Source organism: Athalia rosae, chromosome 5 (genome assembly GCF_917208135.1).
Source record: "Athalia rosae chromosome 5, iyAthRosa1.1, whole genome shotgun sequence".
Lineage (NCBI taxonomy): Eukaryota > Metazoa > Arthropoda > Insecta > Hymenoptera > Athaliidae > Athalia > Athalia rosae.
Window position 1 is genome coordinate 17145348 of NC_064030.1, and position 21010 is coordinate 17166357.

A 21010-nucleotide genomic window follows, 5' to 3' on the forward strand; every position below is an offset into this window, starting at 1 on the left:
GTGAGAGATACAGGAAAAAAAAATAATGTAAGACAAAAAAGATAAAAATGAGTCACATCTGAATGTTGCCTGCAGAGGCGCTGTTACGAAAACGGGCATCCTTTGTCCTTTTCTAACCTCATTAGTTCGTAGAATCGTCCAAGTCAACAGCGAGCGAAAGAGTAAGAGAATAAGAATGCGGTAGGGGAAAGAGGAATTGAGAGGGGAAATATTTTCTAGCCAAGTTTCAGTCGAAGTCGAGAACTGTTCGCGTTGGCTTCGTGTTGTTCGATGTTAACACCGAAGTGAGTGTGTGAAATGTATCTGCATTGGTGATATCGGAAATAAATTCAATTTCCAATATATACCTGTGTATATCAAATACGTAACGTATTTCTTAACAACAAGAAATAGTTTCAACATACCAACAACCGACTCCCCCGCACGAATCGCGTCGCAAAAATCAAATCTCGTGAAACAAAATTTCTTTTCCGTCATTTAAAGATTCGCTTATTTCTCCTAACGGTCGACCGCAAATCGACCAACCTACCTAAGTGAAAACTGTAAATATAGTTTTTATAAATCCATCGATGATTTTACTGTGATTAAATTAGCCTGCACCAAAAAATCATATGCCTAAAAGTAAAGTGCTGAGAGAAATTTAAAAAAACAAAAACAATAGGAAAGCAAAGAAAATATCACTCCGTCACTATTTTTCTCCATTTCTTCTCTACTTTTTTTCCATCCCTTTCGTCTCGCGATATTCTAGAACCTTTAAACCTTAAAAAACCAACGGTAGTCTTTTAATTAATTGAAAAAAAACACAAAAAAAACTTCCAGTTCAACGATCCGTTTTATTTCCAATGAGTTTAAAAACCTGAAAAGGTGTGACACACCTTTCGTTTTAAATCATCACCGTCATCATCGTTATTATCAACGGCAATTCGTGTCTTATTTTTTCTTTATCAAAATTCAAACGATTGTTGAAGATCATTTGTTAACGAAGAAAATACTTCTTACAAATAGACACGCAAAAAAATCATTCAAAAAAAAGCATATGATAAATTAACAAACCATATTTTCTATAGGACTAATCTAATTCGCGTGCAAGAAAAAAATCCAATAAAGCCATGTAATTCTACTAGAATTTTTACCCATCCATAAATATTTAATGATTAAAAAAAAGTGCTGTAAATTATCAAATTCATTTCCGTTTATGATCACTGGATAATAATATTGATAATAATAGTAATGATAAACTTATCATGAAAAAAGAATTGATTTTTGGCTACATGCTTACAAACCTTCCTCATCTATTTTTCTTTCAATTTTTTATTACCTATTATTATTTATTCTAATTATAAGCGTTGGCTGAAAAACTGATTTTCTTTTTTACATAAATTAACATAAACCAAAAATGAGGAGTGAGGACTAAGATGATTTTTCTGTGTTTCTTCCGGGCAATAATAAATTAAAAAAAGAAAAAACCGTTTAATTGCAAAAATTTGCTTTTGTTTTCTGAGTTTCGTCTGGTTTTATCTCAATATTAATTGACTAATGATGATTTTTCTGAGGCTTTGTTCTGCAGGTTGATTGCTCATTAAAAAAAACCTTTAATTCGGGAGAGTCAACTAACCATTATTTAAATAACCACGTGTAATGATTTTTGTCACAGCTTTTGGCGAGGAAAAAATAATAAAAAAAATATACAAATTACTATAGTAGTGAATAAAAATTGATGTCGACAATGCCAAAATCATTGGCAAATAAATGGAAATTTTGGAGGTCTCTTTGGAAAATTATTTTTCTGATTTTATTCTTTATGATTTACAAAAAAATATATATTTGTTTCTAGATAATTGGAATAATCATAACAATAATCATAACGATAATAATAATAATGGAAAAAAAGTACTATCATGAATAATTATACGGAATCATCATTTTCGATGTGATATACATACATGAGAAATACATGTTGTTAAACAAATTAAACGTCTTGCTTACTTTTTTCAATTTTTTTCAAAATGCTTTTTCTTTGCTTTCATGCCGTCTAATTGTAAGTTTGGCACTGTTTTCTTCTGTACCGTTGTCTCTGGGTTGGGCTTTTCTATATCTTTAATCTGCAATGTAATTCTGCGTATACTTGGAAAGAAATCAAAAAACTATACATTAAAAAACATTCTTGATAATTGTAGGTTGCAATATAAAATAGAGAAAAATCACAGCACTGTTCAATTAAGAGTCAATTGTAATCATTGAACTAATTGTTGAATTTGCATTCATAACGTTCGTATATTGTTGTCATATAATTACCAGTCTTTTGTTAACACGAATGATACGATTCTCATTCATTTTTACACACTATACAATATGGCTGAATAAGAAATAACTTTATAATCGTACCGCAATTTCATTTTCGTTTTTATGAATAATCAAAGAATTTAACCGCGGGTTTGAAAAAATTACGTTTGTTGTATACGCTTTTTTCTACATTATAGTATGATACGCTTTCCATTCGTCCATCATCATTATTGACAAACTAATGGAACTACAAAAAAATATTTCATCGTTTGATTATACTAACAATCATTTCTTCTATTCTCTCGCTTCCGTATAATATAACATATTGTTGAATAATTATTTATTTCTTTAATTTTTTTCTTTATCCAATTACTAGGATGTTAACTTTTTCCGGTACAAGGTGGCTCGTTGAAATTTGACATTTTCTTTTTTGCCTTAAATTTTTTTTTAATTACAAATATTTTATCGTTAGATAAAAAGGAAAAGAAACCCATAAATTGTTGTACAGTGACGCCTGTGGATTTAAATTAGCCACCTTTTTGTACGTGGAAATATTAAATATACACTGACTTAATCTCTAAACGAATTCTGGGTAATCCCATAATTGAATTTTCGCAGAGAGCAAAAATGTCACTGTAAAACTTAAATACGTAGAGACATAGTATGTATCTACGTATATCCATTTAAATATGTATATTCTGCGAAAGTCTTTTTTAGTTTTGGGATTAACGTTGAATTTTTTTAATCATTTTTTAATCTATAGCACCTCATTATAATTACCTACCTTTCCGTAGAAAAAAAATAATTCTGAAATTCCAAAATTCGGCATACTCACGTGCGGCTAGAGTTTTTTTTCAATCATATACGCGTTATCGTAATCTTTTTTTTATCATTATAGAAAACCGGAGGAAGGTGAACAACGGGGAAAAAAGCAAAAGAAAAAAATTATTAAAAAAAGTGTTAGCGAAGAGATAATAGGAAGTAAATTGACGGCAGCAACTACTACTACCACTACTACTGATAAGGAAGACAAAGAAAAAAAAACTGAATCAAATTGCAACAATAATAATAAGAAGTTAATTAACGCATCAAAAAGAAAAACCATCATGGATTATCCCGTACCTAATAAAACTGAAACCTCCAGACTACCGAAATTAACACCAATTGTTGATGACTACGAAATAAGTAATCACGTACTTGGCCTTGGAATAAACGGAAAAGTTGTACAATGTTACGACAAAAAGACCAGAGCGAAATATGCGCTTAAGGTAATAAAAAAATTAAAAAAATACACATTTATATATATATATATATATACTAAAAGAATTATAACATAATTTATTCATTGCAAAAATTAGCATATGTAACATTTTTTTCACACATCGCATCGTACAGTTATAAATTCCACGTTACGTAACATTGACTGATAAGAAACCTTGGAGGGAAAAAATGAAAAATCGAACAGAAAAATGAAGTAAAATAGTATAATCATAGTATATATATATGTATAAAATATCGTTATCAAATACGGAAACGCAGTTCATCATTTTAATCGTACGTTATATTTAAAATTAAAAGAGACATACTATGTTTTTGCTCGGCCACGGTAGAAAAGAACAACATAATTATAATCAACGAGAGAGAAATTGAAAAATGAATGAAAAGTTTTGGTTAATTTGTATTTAATTATCTTTTTTTTCTAATATCTATTTTTTTTTTTCCTGTAGACGATTTATTCGATTCATATTGCGGTTTGTAACGCGTTTTATCACTCGTGACGAATGCGGTTTAGGTATAAAGCGATATTATCGCTGTGCATGGTAATTATTATGTGCTTTTTGAACATGAAAAATTGAAATTCCATAGTGACACGTACGCGAGTTATGGTATACATTTTATACCACGTATGATTTTACAGATATCGATTGATATCCGATGTAAATTTGATTTGACAATGACTCAACGTTCCGCTCTAAAGAAAATTGCTGCATCACGGTGTTGCGGTATTAGTGCAAAAAGAGTGGGAGAAAAATAGATTGATAATAAGTAACTAAAATAATTCAAATAAATGATTGAGAATCGGTACAATTTTCTCTTCACCTTCTGTAAGTGGTCCAAGCCAAGTTCATCAAACAAATGCTAATTATATTCATGTACAGACTATAGAAATAGCTTAAAAAAATATAGAGACAACGAAAACCGTCTGGCTACTGATTTTAATTCGTAATTAGTTAAAATCGTCATTAAATTATTGTTGCCGTTAATTAACTGATGTCCTCACGTGATGAATACCAGGAGTATAAGAAAATTCATTGTCTAATATGTATAATTTGTGTCTCTTCTATACGAATCGTTTTATCCTGTGTGGAAGAAATCGCGTTGTAGTTGTTATTATTTTTATCATTGTTATCATGACCATCATCATTATCAACGTTGACAGATTCATTCGGTGCGATGTATGTACATGATAATCATGACGCCAATTTCAAAGTAGATATGAATGTAATGTATGGGATCGTTTAACACGTATAATTTACACGACGTCATGCGATTTCATTTCCGCGCATATGTATATATGTATGTATGTTTTACTTCTTTTTATTTGCAATTATTATGTCATATATTACCCATATGTTACTCATTATCATAGGTATATTATTGTACGTATTTGAAATTAATCTTGCAATCAGATTCGTCTTTCCGATATCCAAACTCACAAGTATACCATAATGTGAATATCTTTTTAATTTTTTTTTTTGATTTTTCACAGATTTTTTTATTAATTTCTCAATTATCATATGTTTCCCAGCCCTTGCTGATGCAATCAAAGTTGCACCAGTACAGATTGATTCCCATTGTTTTTTCAATATTTTCCCATTTTTTCCGATTTTTTTTCGTTTTTTTTAATTATTTGTCAGATTCGCCCCTATAAGATTTTTCAAGCGCCTATCATGTGCAGCCCGCGATACGCCCCTGTCAAAACCGCCATTTTGGAAAAAAAAGAGCATCTACCAAAATCTGACATTTCCGACGCCAGTGCTACCAAACAGATAACAAAAAAAAAAAAAGTAGGAGCATCGCAGGAATAGTTCCCGAAGATTCTGTGTGATAGCGTTCGCGTCAGAAAAAGAAACCGTTGAGTCAATTCAAATTTAGAAAATTGATCTAATTTATTTAATCTGTCTTACATGGTGTAACTAAGTTCCATTGCATATTCAGACAAAATTAAATTCCGCAGGTTTTACACGACTGCACAAAGGCAAGGAGAGAAGTAGAACTTCATTGGAGAGCTTCTCATTGTCGTCATATAGTACAAGTCAAAGATGTATACGAAAATACTTACAGCGGTAATAAATGTTTACTCGTCGTAATGGAATGGTGAGAACATTTTTTTGATTCTTTATCTCCACAATATTTTTTCATTCAACTCGAATATTTTTCTGATTCAGTATGGAAGGCGGTGAATTATTCCAAAGGATACAAGACAGACAGGATGGAGCTTTCACTGAAAGAGGTATATAAATTGTATATCAGTCGATCAATGAAAAAGATTCAAATCTAGAACGCTGAACGAATATACCATTGAATAATCGAATATTCAATAGTGAACTTGAAACGGTGACAGAATTTTAAAAATTTCATTCCAGAGGCTGCACAGATAATGTACGAGATATGCGTCGCCGTCAAACATCTTCACAACATGGACATAGCTCATAGGGATCTGAAACCTGAAAATCTCCTTTACTCTAAACCTGGTGAGTATGAAATGTGTGATTCAAATAGTAATTCTCATATTGTCGTATATCACGTTATAGTAATTGTATTTATTATTCAATTAGTTGCTCGGTTTAAGTAAACAAGCATCTTACGCTTATTTAATGTACTCTGTTGTTCAGTGTCTATATTTGTACATTGTTCAATGTTTTCCAGATGCCACAGGAATTCTTAAACTGACAGACTTCGGATTTGCCAAGGAAACGCATTTAAAAGACACTTTACAAACTCCTTGTTACACTCCCTACTATGTCGGTAAGTCATCGTTAAATTTTGTCATATGCTACAAATGGTCCCACAATTTAAATAATTAAAATACTTAATTTGTAATTTTGATTTTTTTTTTTATCTCTCAGCTCCTGAAGTCTTGGGACCGGATAAGTATGACAAAAGCTGCGATATTTGGTCACTCGGTGTAATAATGTACATATTGTAAGTATCATTGGTTTGAATCTTGTCAATCGATCTGCATGTTGTAAAAAAGATTCCAGGTTTAAATAGCTACAATTTCTTTATACACTGACGGCAGGTAAATAACCTTGACGTATATCTAATCAAGATGCTCTGGATTGTGAAACGCTTACGTATGTCCCACTGACGTCTGAGTTCCTCACTGGCGCCTCAATATTTACATAGCATTATTTGCAAATAGAAGCTGCATAATCCTAAAGATTCTGCAATCTTGAGAATCTCATTTTTATTATCAACGTTTTCTCCCCACAGGCTCTGCGGCTTTCCACCGTTTTACAGTAATCATGGATTGGCGATTTCGCCGGGTATGAAAAAAAGAATTAGGCTTGGACAGTACGACTTTCCCGCACCTGAATGGTCGAATGTAAGTCAAGATGCCAGAGACCTCATCAAGGAAATGTTGTGCACGGATCCAGCTCAGAGATTGCACATCGAACAGGTCATGCGAAACAAATGGATTGCGGTGAGAGTTTTGCAGATATCTTTTGAATAATTATCTGAAATTTTGGCTCATATTTCTCCCCTTTTTTTTTTGCAAACAACAGAAGCACACCGAAGTACCAGCGACTCCGCTTCACACTAATAGAGTTCTAAGAGAAGGTGAGGAACTCTGGCCTGAAGTTCAAGAAGAAATGACTCGATCACTGGCTACGATGAGAGTTGATTACGACACCGCTGGTCTCAAGCAATTGGATCACACGAATAATCCTTTATTAAATAAAAGGAGACGTGCGAAGCAATCCACCAACGATACACCCCCGTCTGTAAGCCCTACCCCAGCTTCCTAGAAGGACGCTTTTATCGTTGGAAGAAATATCGACGATAACTCCAGCTGGATTATCTTCTTCCTCCGTCGATTTATTAGGTACACTATTTTTATGCTCAGAATAATATTCTGACATCTGCTACGCAGAATAAGGATTCTCGATGCAAGCATCGGTAGGAGCAGCAACAGCAACAGCAAGAGCGATAGGACAAAACACGAACGAACAAATAAATAATTTAGCAATGATGTTTATCATCTTCTACGAGGATTGACACGAGGTAATTACGTTAGCATCTTTAACTGCGCGATAATTTTATACCAGATATTTTTACATGATTTATAAAAAAAAAAAAAGAAAGAAAAGAACGCCAACTCCACGATCTTTGATCGAACCAATAGTTTCTACGAAGTTTGAATCGAATAATTTACTCTGGTTTTTATATTACAGTGATGGGCGTAAAAAATTAATTAGGAACAGTAACGAATCGTATTACGTTGTGCTATTGATCGATTAACAATGGGTTCGTCGTTCTTTTAAATTTGAGTAAAATTCGACGTTTTAATTCGCCTTTGAATGAGGTGGTCAATGATGATGATGTTGGTTTTTCGAACCAAATTAAGTTAACACGCTACTTCACATCATATTAACTTGCATAATAATAACGATAAATGAGAGGTGATGTATCTCGGTTTGAGGCATGAATAAGAATGATACATATAAAAATAGGAAAGAAAAACATAAATCATCAACAAGAACAAAATACAAATGCCTTGATTACAAAGGCGCAGAAGTATATGAGAACAAATTACGTAGGTTATAAGACAAATTTGTTGGTTTTACGTAATTTTAAATTAAACATTAAATTAAAAAAAAATAACCGCAGTCAATAAATAGAATAAATATAGTTCTCTTTTGAGATTATAGAAAATATTTAAAAAAAACTATCAAACACGCCTAATTAGGTATTGCTATACAACAGAGAAGAAAGAAAAACTGTAACATTAAATTCATACAAATAATAAAAATTAAACAACGGTGCTATATCGAAAAATTAATGAATAATTGAATAAAATTGATATCTAGATCGAACAATAATAGAACAAAGTAAAACAAAAAATAAGAATAATAACAAATGTTTGCGAGCCGTTGTAGAAGTGCCTGAACTGCATTTGATTTATTTATTAATTTTTTTTTCCCAACTTTCGGAAAATCAAGTTATCGATAGTATTAAAAATATAAACGGTTAGTTGAGAGAAAGATAGATTATATCAAATATTAAATTTGTTGTAACTCTGATACAGGGTTCTTAACAATAACAATAATAGCGCCTTATAAAAAATGTGAGTCAAAATTTTAGCGATTTTATTTTCCATGCTAAAATGTGGTGTTTAGGATTGCAGTGTTCGGTATCCATCAGTATATAATAATAATTCATAATAGAAATATAGAATATATATTTTATAAAATAAATAATTGTTTTGACTGAGGAGGCTAACTACCGATTAATATTGTTTTAATTAGTAGTATCATCGGCTCATTTAGTAACCAATTTTAGATATATTTAGATAATGGGAAATAAAGAAAAAGTCTAACGAAAAAGTTCAATTCAACTTTCTAATTAAATGAATAAAGTAAATTATACATATGCATACCTATATTAATAATACATGATATGAACCTAAGCGTAATTATTTTTTAGGGTAAAGGTGTTCCCATTTTAATAGTAATGAATTGTTACGTGTGCTTGGACATAGGGTAAGATTCTAGTTTAAACTAGAACAAAAAGAAAAAGAGTTCTCTAGGAAAATGATGAAAAAATATCACGCATAAATAATTGATGAAACAATGTTCGAAACGAACAAATGTAAAATAAATACTAACGTTCTATACCGAAAGTATACGAAAAAGTAATTTTTACATTAAATCCCTTGGTTTTAACAACTTAATTTCTTTCTCGATTAATTAACTCCCATTAAATATTATTCTGTTAAGTACGATTTATTTATTTATTTTTTTTTTGCAATCCCGACTTAAAAAGAAATATAAAAAATTGTAATGAAACTTCTAGCGCTAATGAAATCAAATATGATATATAAAATACTAATATTTGAATATAAATCAGATAGACTTTGTCGTATTATTCTGTCTGCTCATCTATTTATTTATTTATTCAATTTCGATTTCAGAATGGCACCCTCCCACAAAAAGGCAACCCGCAATACGGGTACGTAAAGTTGGTTCCCAGGAGGCGGGTAATTTACCCCTACTTTGAACCCGGCATTTTTTTTTCTTCCTTTTCAAGTTCATTGATGTGCGTGGTTTCATGGGATTTATTGGCTCATTCATTGTCGGGTCCTTTTGGTTGTTTTTACGCGCCGCCATGCCTCTCGCGTAAGCCAGACGGCGGAGCGAAGTCGACCTGGCGCCTATGACCTCATCCATTTGACCCCTCCGCCCCTCCGAGGTCGGCAGACTGACTTTTTACGGTACTTACCGTAATGGTATTTAAAAGAGATGTAACATATCGTTCAACCCCTTTGTCGTAATTTTTTTTTCACCCCGTCTTCCAAGGGCATTTCAATTTATTTCTTTTCACCTGCAAAATTAACATTTATTGTTTTTCCCACAGGGTCAAGTACAGAGGAGGAATAATTATTCCAAAACCAATCAGAATTTTGGATGGTAACTAATTTCTAGAAAATTAAAAATAAAACTCTTACACCAGGTGAAAGAGGAAGAGGAGCAAAAAAGGAACTATAAAATTAAAGGAGCGGAGCTAAAAGATGAGGAAGAAGAAGGTTGAACGAATGCACCCTGATTTCATCCACGCACCGTGGTGTCTTGGAATTTTGATCAGCATCAGCTCGAAGCTTCAGCTTCGACTTCAGTTTCAGAATTGCGACGCTGATACGGAAAAGAGACGCCTTACCCACACCTATATCAACCCTGTGTGAGGAGAGCGTGACGAGAAACAAACCAACGAAACTAACTTGAGTTGAAACGAAGCAACCAAACTAAAAAAACGTTGCCAGGAGAACGAAGAGAGAGCTGATTGCAAGTGAGTAGTAATAGTAAGAGTAGGACGAGTCGGAGGCGGAGGAGGAGGAAGAGGAAAAGGAGGAACAGCGCCCAGCAGTCGGAGAAGAGAGCCCAAAGGCATTAGGAAGCAGCAGCAGCCCCTCCGACACGGTAAACCAAAGCCCCATGGCATATAGGCATCAATTCCCAGTTTCACTTCACATTCGGTCTCCGGCTGTTGCGGCGGGTGGACCTCATCGGGTTTATAAATACGAAACGAACACGCGCGAGTGTTTTTATCTTGGCCAAGATTTACCCGAGAGTTTCATCAGGTACCTCGCGTCCGTTTCTTTAGTTTTTTCACTTTATCTATTTTGCCAATTTTTATTTATTTATTTTATTATCATTTCATTCAATTTCATTCGTTTATCGACTCTCAAAATTCTATATAATCGGCTATTCGTTAGTGTACACATTTTACACGCTTCACAATTCGTGTGACGATCAATTAATCATTAATTGATTAATCACTAGTTATCGATATAATCGGAAGTGTTATCTTCATGTGTGAAATTAGAGAGAGAACGTTATTAAACAAATAAAAACAATGAATGAATGAATGAATAATAAACATCGACAAATTGAACATACATCACGTGGTAAACATTATCAATATTATTATCATTACTTTTCAAATAATTACTACGTACATAACTTTCATTCGGCATTACTATAATTTAGATTATTTCAAATCTGGTCATATCTGATGATTCTTTGTCTTACATGAACGAATCTTTTTTCCTCCTCTTCCGATTAATTGTTTGTTTTTTTCGTTTTTTACTTTTCCGTCTTATCAATGTGCAAATAAAAGATTTCAATAACATCACCGTCGCTATTAGAAGGGGGCGGGAGAACGAGCGAGACCAAGAGGGGAGGGGTAATTAATGTGTCGACAATCTTCGCGTAAACTTTGATGAATTAATTCAATCTGCGTTCAATTGTTTTAAATCTAATGTTTCCTTCTTTTATCATAATAGATCAATTATCCATTCATCTGAATATTTTTTTTGATTTATTTTACAGACAATACCTGCATTAATTATTATTTTAATTAATTTGATATTTCTAATTAATCGTCATCTCGTTCTAAATAATGACTCATTGTCAGTACAGTGACGTGCTAATAATAAAATGACATAATAACAAGTGAAATTGCAGAAGAGATTTTTTGCAGTAATTGTTTTTCTTTATGAAAAAAAAAAAATAGTTTCAATGATTATCTGCAACAAAAAAATATTTGATAAATAAATAAAATGGAGTAAAATTGTGTAAAATATAATCGCACAACTGCAACTAATAAGAAATAATTTCAAGTTTATAATAAAATTTTCTTCTGTTTTCTTTTGTGCCACTTCGAAGTTTAATCATCAGAGGAATCTCATCGTAATCATCGTCATGATTATCATCATGGGAACCAGAACTCTACATCTCATTGTCTGTTTCCTCGGCATTGGAATTACAGGAATATGCAGCAGTCAAAGTGAGTATAAAATAAGAGTTAGACAATATATTTTAACTCTATTCAATTCTTTTTTTTTCTTTACAAATTTTCCTGCCTCCTCACTTCCCCCATTCGGTGCTTCTGAAATTGATCAAACAATTTTTACATAAACCTGCGACTAGCATGGGAATAAAAACCATTAATAAGAGACCGGAAAATTGGAGGAAAGAAAATGGTGCAATGTTTGTTATAATTCTATTATTAATTTTGTTCATTCTTTTTATCTTATTTTTAAAAATTTGCAAAATCGTCTCGAACAAAATTATACATGTATGGATATGTGTGTGTACCAGATAATATTTTGTATTGATAGATTATTTAATTAATCCCTATTTTTAACAAGGAAAACTAACATTCCTCGGATATATACCCAGATATTTGGCAAATAGGTATGTGATTTTTCGTCAAAGCTAGTTTATTTGAAAATATTTGAAAATCTGAATGGAATTTGGAAAAATCTTTGTCCTTTTTGTGGGCGTTGGTAGGGAGGGTGGCTAAGTAAAGGTCGAAAGGACTTGATCTCCGGAATTCAGGTTGGTTTTATTATACCTACTGTGTCGGAGGAGGTAAGGGACAGGAAGTTTGTCCCTAACATTCGGAGGCGACCGCGGGGGCCCATAGACTGCAGGTCTCTCCTTTTGGATTTTTATATGTATAACTAAAATTAGAGACGGTCGTGTTAGTAGCAGGTAAAGAGAAAAAAAAGTTAAAATGAAATTAAATAATAATAATAATAATAATAAATGTAGAAAGGAGAAGAGAAAGAAGGTGGAGGAAAAGAAGGGTCGTGTATCTCGCCTCACCTTTTCGTCCACATCGTGTTTAAGATTCTTTTTCGTTTTTTACCCCGCGTCATAGAAGTCCAACACACAAACTGTACCGATCGCCACAGGTCGGAGAAAAGAAGAAAAGAGAAAGAGAAAAGGAAGGAAAAGCAAAATGAAAAAAAGGAGCATAAACGCCGTCGTGTTGGGATGCTCAGGTGTATTTTCTACCTGCATACCTACCCCGTCATACAAATCAATGTCTTCTCTACTCTCTCGAATCTTATGCACCTATAGGTAATACATACATACAGTCCCAAAAACTAGCGACTGCCTACTTCCTTTTCTAGTTTACTTTTTCTATCTCTTCTTTTTCTTACCTCACGTGTGATTTATTGCAGCCATTGAAATTATGTTTACCTGTTCAAACAGTACCTGATTTTCGATTCGACTTGTGTGAATAAATAAAATGGATGAATTAAAGTAGTAAATTTTACGAACGAACTGAAATACATCAATGAAAGAATGAATGAATAATGGTGAATGAATCGTTTCGGGGGAAATACGATAGTAGAGGGAACGCAGGTCGAGTCATTACAAAAATATATATGTATATATATTTAATTCATTCGACTGACTCACGCGCGCGGTTATAAATCCGAGTCACCTGAGTCAAGGAGGAATTCTCTCGATTTTTTTTTATCTTTCTCTACATTTTTATACGAATGCCACATTCACGTTAACTACCGTAATGACGCGACATTGACTTTCCGATAATTCCATACATATTCAATATGCAATTAAGCAGTACGCGTTTAATTATCTCGTTTCTTTCCTGCAGACTTTGATTTTTTTCCCTTTTCTTTTCACAATTATCATTATTCCTTGAATGATTTCATTCATAAGAAAAGATATATAGATTTTTTGAGAAATTAAAAAAAAATTTATTCACATCTTTATACATGAGTATATAGTTGTACATATGTAGTATATAAAATACGGGGCTGCAGCAGGAGCAGTAGCAGCATATGAACTGCACCGGAAGGACAGATGTGCCACGGTGAAAAAATTCTCTTTTTTTCTTTTTCTTTCATTTTTCCATATTTTTTTCCCCCTTTTTTATTTCTTCATCATCTGCTCCCGCAGGAGATGGTCTGATCCTTCTCACATTCGAATCCTTGATCGGTGCACATTAATTATTCTTTTACAAAAAAAGAAAAGTAAGGAGAAAGTACGTTGCAAAAATCATCCGCAAAATTCGATGGGAATGAGTTTAAATTCTTTTAATAATGCGATTTTCTTCTTCTTTCAACTTTAGAACCGATAAAAGGAGAGAGAGAAATAGAAACGTATGTGTGGAGAGTTTGGAAATTTATTTATTTATTTTTTTTCAAAAAAGAGAGAAGAATGGGCGGCTCTTTAATCCCGTGGGTCTCGTCGCATAGCGTGTGGGGTCTGATGGGTATCTGATTACAGGAAGTACTTTTCTTATATATTTTCTATAACGTAATCGGCTGCATCACATCGTCCTTCACATACGTGCTATCAACGCCCCTTTTTTTCTCTCTTTCTTTCTTCCGATTATTAGTTTTGATTAGAACGAAAAATGACTCGTCTCACGTCACGTAATACCCATATACCCCCACCAATACTTGAGCCATGCAAAATATGAATCACGAATTTATCCTTGAGATTAATTTAAGGGCTCTCCTTCGGACTAGGGGGTCTCGCGTTCTGTAAAAAGGTCTACTTAAAAATTTTTTAACGGACGTTGCCGCTTTTGTCCTCCCGGATTTCTCCCTCTCTCCTCCTCATTTTTCGATCTTCAATAATGCATTATTTCGCCCATACTTTTTTATTTTCAAAAATAAAAAGAAGTAATTCCGTTAAATGCCTTTTGAATTATTCAATATCGTTGGGGTTACAATTCTGCAGGGATCGGATTCATATGCGAGAATTCAAGACTGAAAAAAAGACAACTAGGTCTTTGAAAAAACAATGAGGGAAATTGCAAAATTTACATTTGACGTATTTTTTGCAACGTGAGTACACAGGAATCTCCGTGCAACTGTAGCGTATATTTCTGCAATGCACTGTTGCATGTATACACATACCTTATACAATATAACGTATATAGGGGCGAAGGGGATCCCTCGGGAATCGCTAAATCATCCCCCTCCTTATGACTCGAAAAGCAATCCAGAGAGAACCCCTCCAAAAACTATCCTGGGCAGATAGGTATAGGAAATTTATATCCCGACTAAAGGACGTGTAATCGATAGAGAGGAATTACACGGTCCTGATGCTGCTCCTGTTTTCCTGGAGTTGCGTTTTTGCTCCCGTTGCAACTCGCAAATAATGTATAGATCCTTGTCCTTTTTTCGCAGGACAATTTTCGAACGTATTTCTTCGGTATATGTTTCGGATATGGGTATAATATTCGTGTAACTGAAACTGTAAAAAAATAAGAACAAAGAAAACAGGATTACCTAATTTACCTAATTATCTAATTATGACAATCACGATGCAAGAAAGATGAAAATAATAACAATGTACATTCGAGCTTTGCAGTATAGCTGGAGCAGAAGTAGCAGCTGTTGTACATATTTCTGATCTGAATTGTTGAAGGGAAAAAAAATTAATAAAAGGATCAGAAAAGAGGAAAGAGAAAGCGAACGAGCGAACGAACGAACGAATGAATGAAATCAAAAAAGGAAAAAGAGAATTCAGAATATTGGAACACGTGAGCATTTGAGAGACCAGGTGTAAATAAATAATTGTATATGCCTACACATGGAAACCCTTATGGTATATAGATACGAACAAAATTTATGCATGAATTTTCAACAGCTTTACATAAAATAACATATCATTTGGTGAAATATTTCAATGGGTAGGAATTAAAGTGTTCCTCGGTAACATTTTTTAGCCACAAATAAAAAAGTCTAACAGATGGCTGTCGATATTATACATAATGTGTAGGTATAGATTCCTTCAATTCTTACACATAAATGAAAAAGTATGTGTAGGCATATGAAAAATAATTTATTTGCATTTTTTTTTTCTAATTTTATTGGAAAAGGTGTACAGTTGGTATGTAACTTATGTATATAGAGTGTGAAATGATTGATAAAATGGAGAGAGAGAAAAAAATCAGGTTAAACGCGATGATAATTAGACGTATAACGGTTGATGGTATATGTATTTTATTTAATTTTTTTTTTATTCTTTTATTTTTACCTCGTTGCTGTAAAAATAAAATCCTTCCGAGATAATAAATTTTAAACCGATTCAGCTGTATCTAGATAGAAATGTGTGCTGTTACGGTACGTAGTTACACGATGCTTGCTTCTCACTATTATTTGACTCGGTGTTCCAAGTTTATGAACATCAAGAAACCAACAACTATGGTACATGTAGTTTATTACATACTATGCGGAGCAACTGACTATACACTGTGAACTGTACTGTAAGGTATAAACCGGTTGTTTAAAATAGTATAATAATTACAGTGTCAGTAAACTCGCGTTATTGTTTTACATCAATAGTTGAAGTAAAGTAAAGAAGAAAAAAGTTATCAACAAAAAAGTGAAACCTTTTATAAAACGCAAGTAGAATATAAGTATCAAATTTTTGAGTTCAGCTGACGAAAACTTACTCGATATGTGCGACAGTTGTTAAGCATGTATAATTTTTCTACATATTAACCCTATGTTCGATTTTTATTTTATTTTTTTAATATCGTTTATTTTTGGTCATTGGTTTTTTTTTTTTTATTTTGCGCGATGAAGTTTCATAGGAGAGAAAAAATTCTTTAAAGTTTGACTGCAGTCGTGAGGTCACAAGCAAACGCGCATGTTCTTTTTATATTCGCTCGTCTGCAGTATTTTAAGGATTACATATTTATATTTTACATATATACCTACTTATAGTAGATTATTTATAGAATATACGATTCTGTGTTAGTTGAACACTTGAAAAAAATCTATTCGAGAGTAAAGTCGACGCCGGTTGCAGTCGATTTGCTTTTTCAATCGGACCTAATTTTGTGGTGTAGACCAATATAGGTATACCTAATGGTAAAGATTCTGAAGAAGAACAAAAAATAAAAAATAAAAACGAGAAAGAAAGGAAAAGAAAATTAAGATTAAAGAGTAAAAGGTGATTGAGTACGAGGAAGATTGCTTCCAAACTTCTTTCGTTCTTTCTTTGTGATTATTATTTTCTCTCTTTTTTTCTTTCTTTTTCCTTTTGCATTTTTTCGTTTCTCCTTTTTAACGCCTGCACCACCGGATATGGGGCGATTATTTTTAGAAAAATAGCTCCACTACTGAAACACTTATTCAGATTATGGGAAGGAAACTTGAATTTAAATGAAAAAGAAGTTTAACTTTCCACCACAGATATTACTTCTCATAATCTTACGATTGGTTTACAATAGTTCGCTAAACTTCTTCTTTCTTTTTTCTGTGCGACAATTTTTGAAAAAAAAATTTCTGGATCGTCCTTGAAGCTGCATAGCTGCTGCAGGAATTGAACACTGCACTTGCATGCACTTTATGAACGTGCAGGGTCGGTCGAGCCTCATTGGATCGGCTCATCCGGTTTCCTTTGTGTTTTTTATTTTATTTAATTTTTTTCTTTTCCTCTTTTATCTTTTTTTTCGTATTTCCTAAATTTTTTTTTCTAAATCTTCTTTTTCTTTCTTCTCTCCTGTATCATATTTCCTTCATCATTTTTCGTACACGATAAACCACGAGGTACGATAAATGCGCGTGGTATTTGTACTATAATTTTTATTACGCTTTTCGCTCTCAGTTCTTGTATAATTTTTCGAATACGAAACCGAAAAGAAAATTAAACTCGCATTCGCCAATTGAACATTTCATTGATGAAAAATTAAATTCTGACTCTTCGTTTCATTTCGTTTATAGTAAAAATACTGTGAACGGAAAACTTGTAAAAAATGAAACAAATTTAAGTTCGTCTTATAAACGAATAATCGCTGTTTGCTCTGGTATAATACAATAACGTGAGCAAACTTGGAAAGATAGGAGACAGCTTATCTTGTGTGTATAATATATGCACAGTTATTTAATGCGTTTCCGTTGCTCTTTTTCGTTTTTTTCAGAAAAGTTTTGTTTCCTTTTCTCTTCTCCTTTTTTTTTTTCCAATGAATTCAAAAAGATCATTTCTCAAAACAATTATCTGTCACGTACCTATGTGTAAGGGTAATTATCGTACGTCCGTACGTACGTAATGACGCAGATTAATTTTCAAAAAAACCTTTTGTTTTGCTTTCTTTCGATAATATTAAGCCACCGTATTAGCGTCTGCGGCAGGAAGTAATTAAATACAGTTTAACTTATACCGCGATTGATTCTTGACCGCATTGTATGTACGATATAAGGTATACATGTATATCTGCATATATTTTCCTTTCTTTCTCTTCTCTTTTTTTATCACTTGTACTTGCGGAGGAACGTGATGACACTTTATATATCTATATGTCACATACAACCGAGAAATTATAATGCGGAGTAAAAAGAAACCCTTTGAAACTGTTTCTTAAACGAGTTTATGTGGTCGAGTCAAGTTCGCAAAGTGAAGACCGCGCGGGCCCGACGACTCGCGTCTTTCAGATTCTCATTACATTTTACAACTTCACTATAAGGAATTTACAGATTATCACGTTTCATTCATCCATCGGTAAAAACAGAAAAAAAAAACATAGAATCTCAGCTGTCAATGAAACTATCGCACTTTCTTTTCCCAGTTTCGTTTTGATTAGTGAATTGAATTAATTCAAGTTAAAAAGTAAATTTGCATTACGCGTGAAAATTTTTTGGAAGAACTTGGTTCACACCCTTCTAGCTTCGCGCATACATTTTAAAAAAAAAAAAAAAAAACCATCCGCGAATCACGCATCATCTTATCTTATCTTCTTCGATTTCACAAAAAAATCTGCAAAAACGCGACTGATTTTGAGAGAAAATTGTATGTTACACGGTGTGTTTGTTATTTACCTACTATAAATTTATTTGCATTAGTATTGTAAAAGCACGTGTAAGTATATACGCATAGGTACATGTGTATGTGTAAAACACACGAGGTCTCAGGTTCCTGAGAACTAAACTTGCTTTGGATCTTGCTTTACTGAATCCCACATAGGTATATGTCATGCCACACCTTTCACATAGTTACGTGATGCCTACGGATACCATACATTGTATATATATCCACCATATACCTCGATATACATAGATATATATACAAACCTCGTGTGTCAGTATAACAATAAAGAATATGCAAAGGGAATAATCTTTGAAGTATGTGCAGCATTGACATTATTCGTCTCTTAACTGTTATTTTTTTCTTCATTTTTTGACGGTATTTTTTCTGTTTTTCGTTCTACAGATTCCGTATATTTTGATCAATTCCAAGTTACTATAATGGAGCGGAGAGATATTTTAACAAGATTTTCATTTCCTTTCTGTTTTCAGATTTTTCATCCGGAGTTGCGTCGTCGCAGCAGCAGGGAACGACGGAGGTGGTTGCTGCTCAGGTTTACGAAGATCCTGAAATAATGACGGGATGTTATTTCTCGGCCGAATATCAGGGAGAATTCGTCATGCAAGTCAGTGGAACTGGTGCTAAAGGTTCTACGAATATGGGGGAACCTGTGCAGTATTCATCGGTCAACATAACATTCAATTCTATTCCAGTTTGGGGATATTGTAGACGAAGAGTTGGGCAAAACGTACTTTTAGTCGATAGGTGAGTTTTAAAAAAAGATTCACATCCTCGCAAACGAGAGGAGAGAAAAATAAAAAGAATCCAGCAGAAAATACGCAAACAATCCAGATTGTGCAAGTTAGAGAAAAATGTCCAGCATACATACATACCTATGTGCATACAAACCATATATTATCAACGCATACAAATTTTATAAGCGCGTGCAACTTTAATGGAAGTTAAATTGCCAAGCTTAGGGTTACCGTACATCCGAGAGAGATGTAAAAAAAAAAAAAAAAAAAAGAAAAAGGAAAGAAAAAATATTCAAGAACAAGAAGGAGAAGAAGATGATGCTATTTATACTTACATACATGAACGAACGTCTCCTTCAATTTTTACATCGCATCATCATCATCATATATTTATACTTGCGTGCAGCGTGCATCAGGCACGCATATACGCATCATATAGTGATCTCCTTTTTTTCTCCTTCCTTAACTTTTTCATCGTCTCTTTCTCTCATTTTTTAACCACCATTTTATTTTATTTTATTTTATTCTGTAGAGATGCTTAAACAGAAAAAACAGCATTATCATCAATGTGTAGCATATTTGTATGATAATATTATATCCAGGTCTGATATAACTTTGCTCATTTATATGTAGAATACACTCCAGTAATTTAAGCCCGGATGCGAATGTTTGTTTTTTCGTCCTGAATACCTGAGATTTCTTCTTCTTCTATCCTGATGATGTACTTGAAGTTTCCGAATCAGTTTCTCATTATATTGTTTGTTAGAATGGATCATGGTCGATCATGTTTGGTCACCCGTGACATAAAATTCTTCTTCATCTTCATCTTCATCGCCTTCTTTTACTGCTTCTTCTCCTTCTTCATCCTTTTTTTTCTCGAAGAATTTTAGCCTCTGGAAAGAAGTATAGTAGTTGGAAGAGTGCAGGTTGTTGGTTGGTTGGTTAGTTGTTGCCTGGGGAGGACGAAAGAATTCCTTCCCGCAAAGTTATAAGTTGCGATGCGGTTCGTCGGTGATGATGAGATGCTTCGATGATTCGGTATTCAAAATAAAACACTGGAAAAGAAAAGAAAATAAATGGAAATAGACGAAAAAATTAAACTCAACCGTAACAAAACCTTAGAAGTAATTTGAAATCCAATTTTTTCTCCTTTTTTTTCTTCTTCTCTCTCTCTCTCTACAAATTTAATTAACGTACATTTATATCGTTTAAAAATTTCAGGTACGGCGACGGTGAATGTATTCGATGTTTCCGACTGACTAGGAGATCGCGAAACGTAATTGAAGTATTCTCGGAAAATTTGAACAGGTGCTACACATACGAAGCCGGTGCAATTGCCTCATGTGAAACTTTATATTCAACCGCAATATTGTACCGTAAGTTTATCAAATATTAACGTATATATATTCAACCTACTGAAATAACTATTCTATTCCATCGTTTCCTTAATGTACATCAGAAAAATGAAAAAAAAAGCATATTACCGCTTTCTCATCCTAAGTTTTTTTTTCTTGTTCATTGTATAAGCCAAATTAGCGTTCGTTCATTATTCATTTTTCGTTATATATATCTCTGAATATGAATTATTATTCAGCATTACGATCA

The 21010-nt window shown here is 33.1% G+C and overlaps 2 protein-coding genes and 1 long non-coding RNA gene across 21 annotated transcripts in view; 2 read left to right on the plus strand and 1 right to left on the minus strand.

Annotated features, from left to right (window-relative positions):
- The first annotated feature begins 33 nt into the window (after positions 1-33).
- LOC105687289 (MAP kinase-activated protein kinase 2) lies at positions 34-9241 on the plus strand. 7 transcript variants are annotated; one of them, XM_020853077.2, is made up of 10 exons: positions 34-542; positions 1655-1764; positions 3182-3551; positions 5522-5661; positions 5733-5797; positions 5931-6038; positions 6214-6312; positions 6414-6489; positions 6781-6991; positions 7074-7483. In XM_020853077.2, exons 2-10 carry the CDS (start codon positions 1718-1720, stop codon positions 7314-7316), a joined length of 1359 nt encoding a protein of 452 aa, XP_020708736.1. In that variant the 5' UTR covers positions 34-542; positions 1655-1717; the 3' UTR covers positions 7317-7483. The 7 variants fall into 7 exon arrangements, with proteins under 7 accessions (XP_020708736.1, XP_048511201.1, XP_012258242.1 ...); XM_048655244.1 differs by having other exon boundaries at positions 34-364; XM_048655246.1 differs by having other exon boundaries at positions 267-284.
- Positions 7431-21010, plus strand: part of LOC105687286 — a 17808-nt gene continuing 4228 nt past the window's right edge. For 3 of the 11 annotated variants that reach the window (XM_048655231.1, XM_048655233.1, XM_048655234.1), the window contains exons 1-6: positions 7431-7572; positions 9482-9519; positions 9598-10645; positions 11733-11853; positions 19142-19415; positions 20627-20781. In XM_048655231.1, the coding sequence (XP_048511188.1) occupies positions 11769-11853; positions 19142-19415; positions 20627-20781 (514 nt within the window). In that variant the 5' untranslated portion in view covers positions 7431-7572; positions 9482-9519; positions 9598-10645; positions 11733-11768. Of the gene's footprint in view, positions 7573-9481; positions 9520-9597; positions 10646-10678; positions 10973-11732; positions 11854-19141; positions 19416-20626; positions 20782-21010 lie in introns of those variants that run through there. The other 8 variants (XM_048655225.1, XM_048655226.1, XM_048655224.1 and 5 more) reach the window with 8 other exon arrangements.
- LOC105687293 overlaps positions 13634-21010 on the minus strand; it is a 14937-nt gene continuing 7560 nt past the window's right edge. The window contains exons 1-5 of one of the 3 annotated variants that reach the window (XR_007278421.1): positions 20603-20769; positions 20096-20460; positions 19741-19942; positions 15879-19216; positions 13634-15092 (exon numbers count right to left, since the gene is read on the minus strand). This is a non-coding gene — a long non-coding RNA (uncharacterized LOC105687293). Of the gene's footprint in view, positions 15093-15878; positions 19217-19740; positions 19943-20095; positions 20461-20522; positions 20770-21010 lie in introns of those variants that run through there. The other 2 variants (XR_007278420.1, XR_001103104.3) reach the window with 2 other exon arrangements.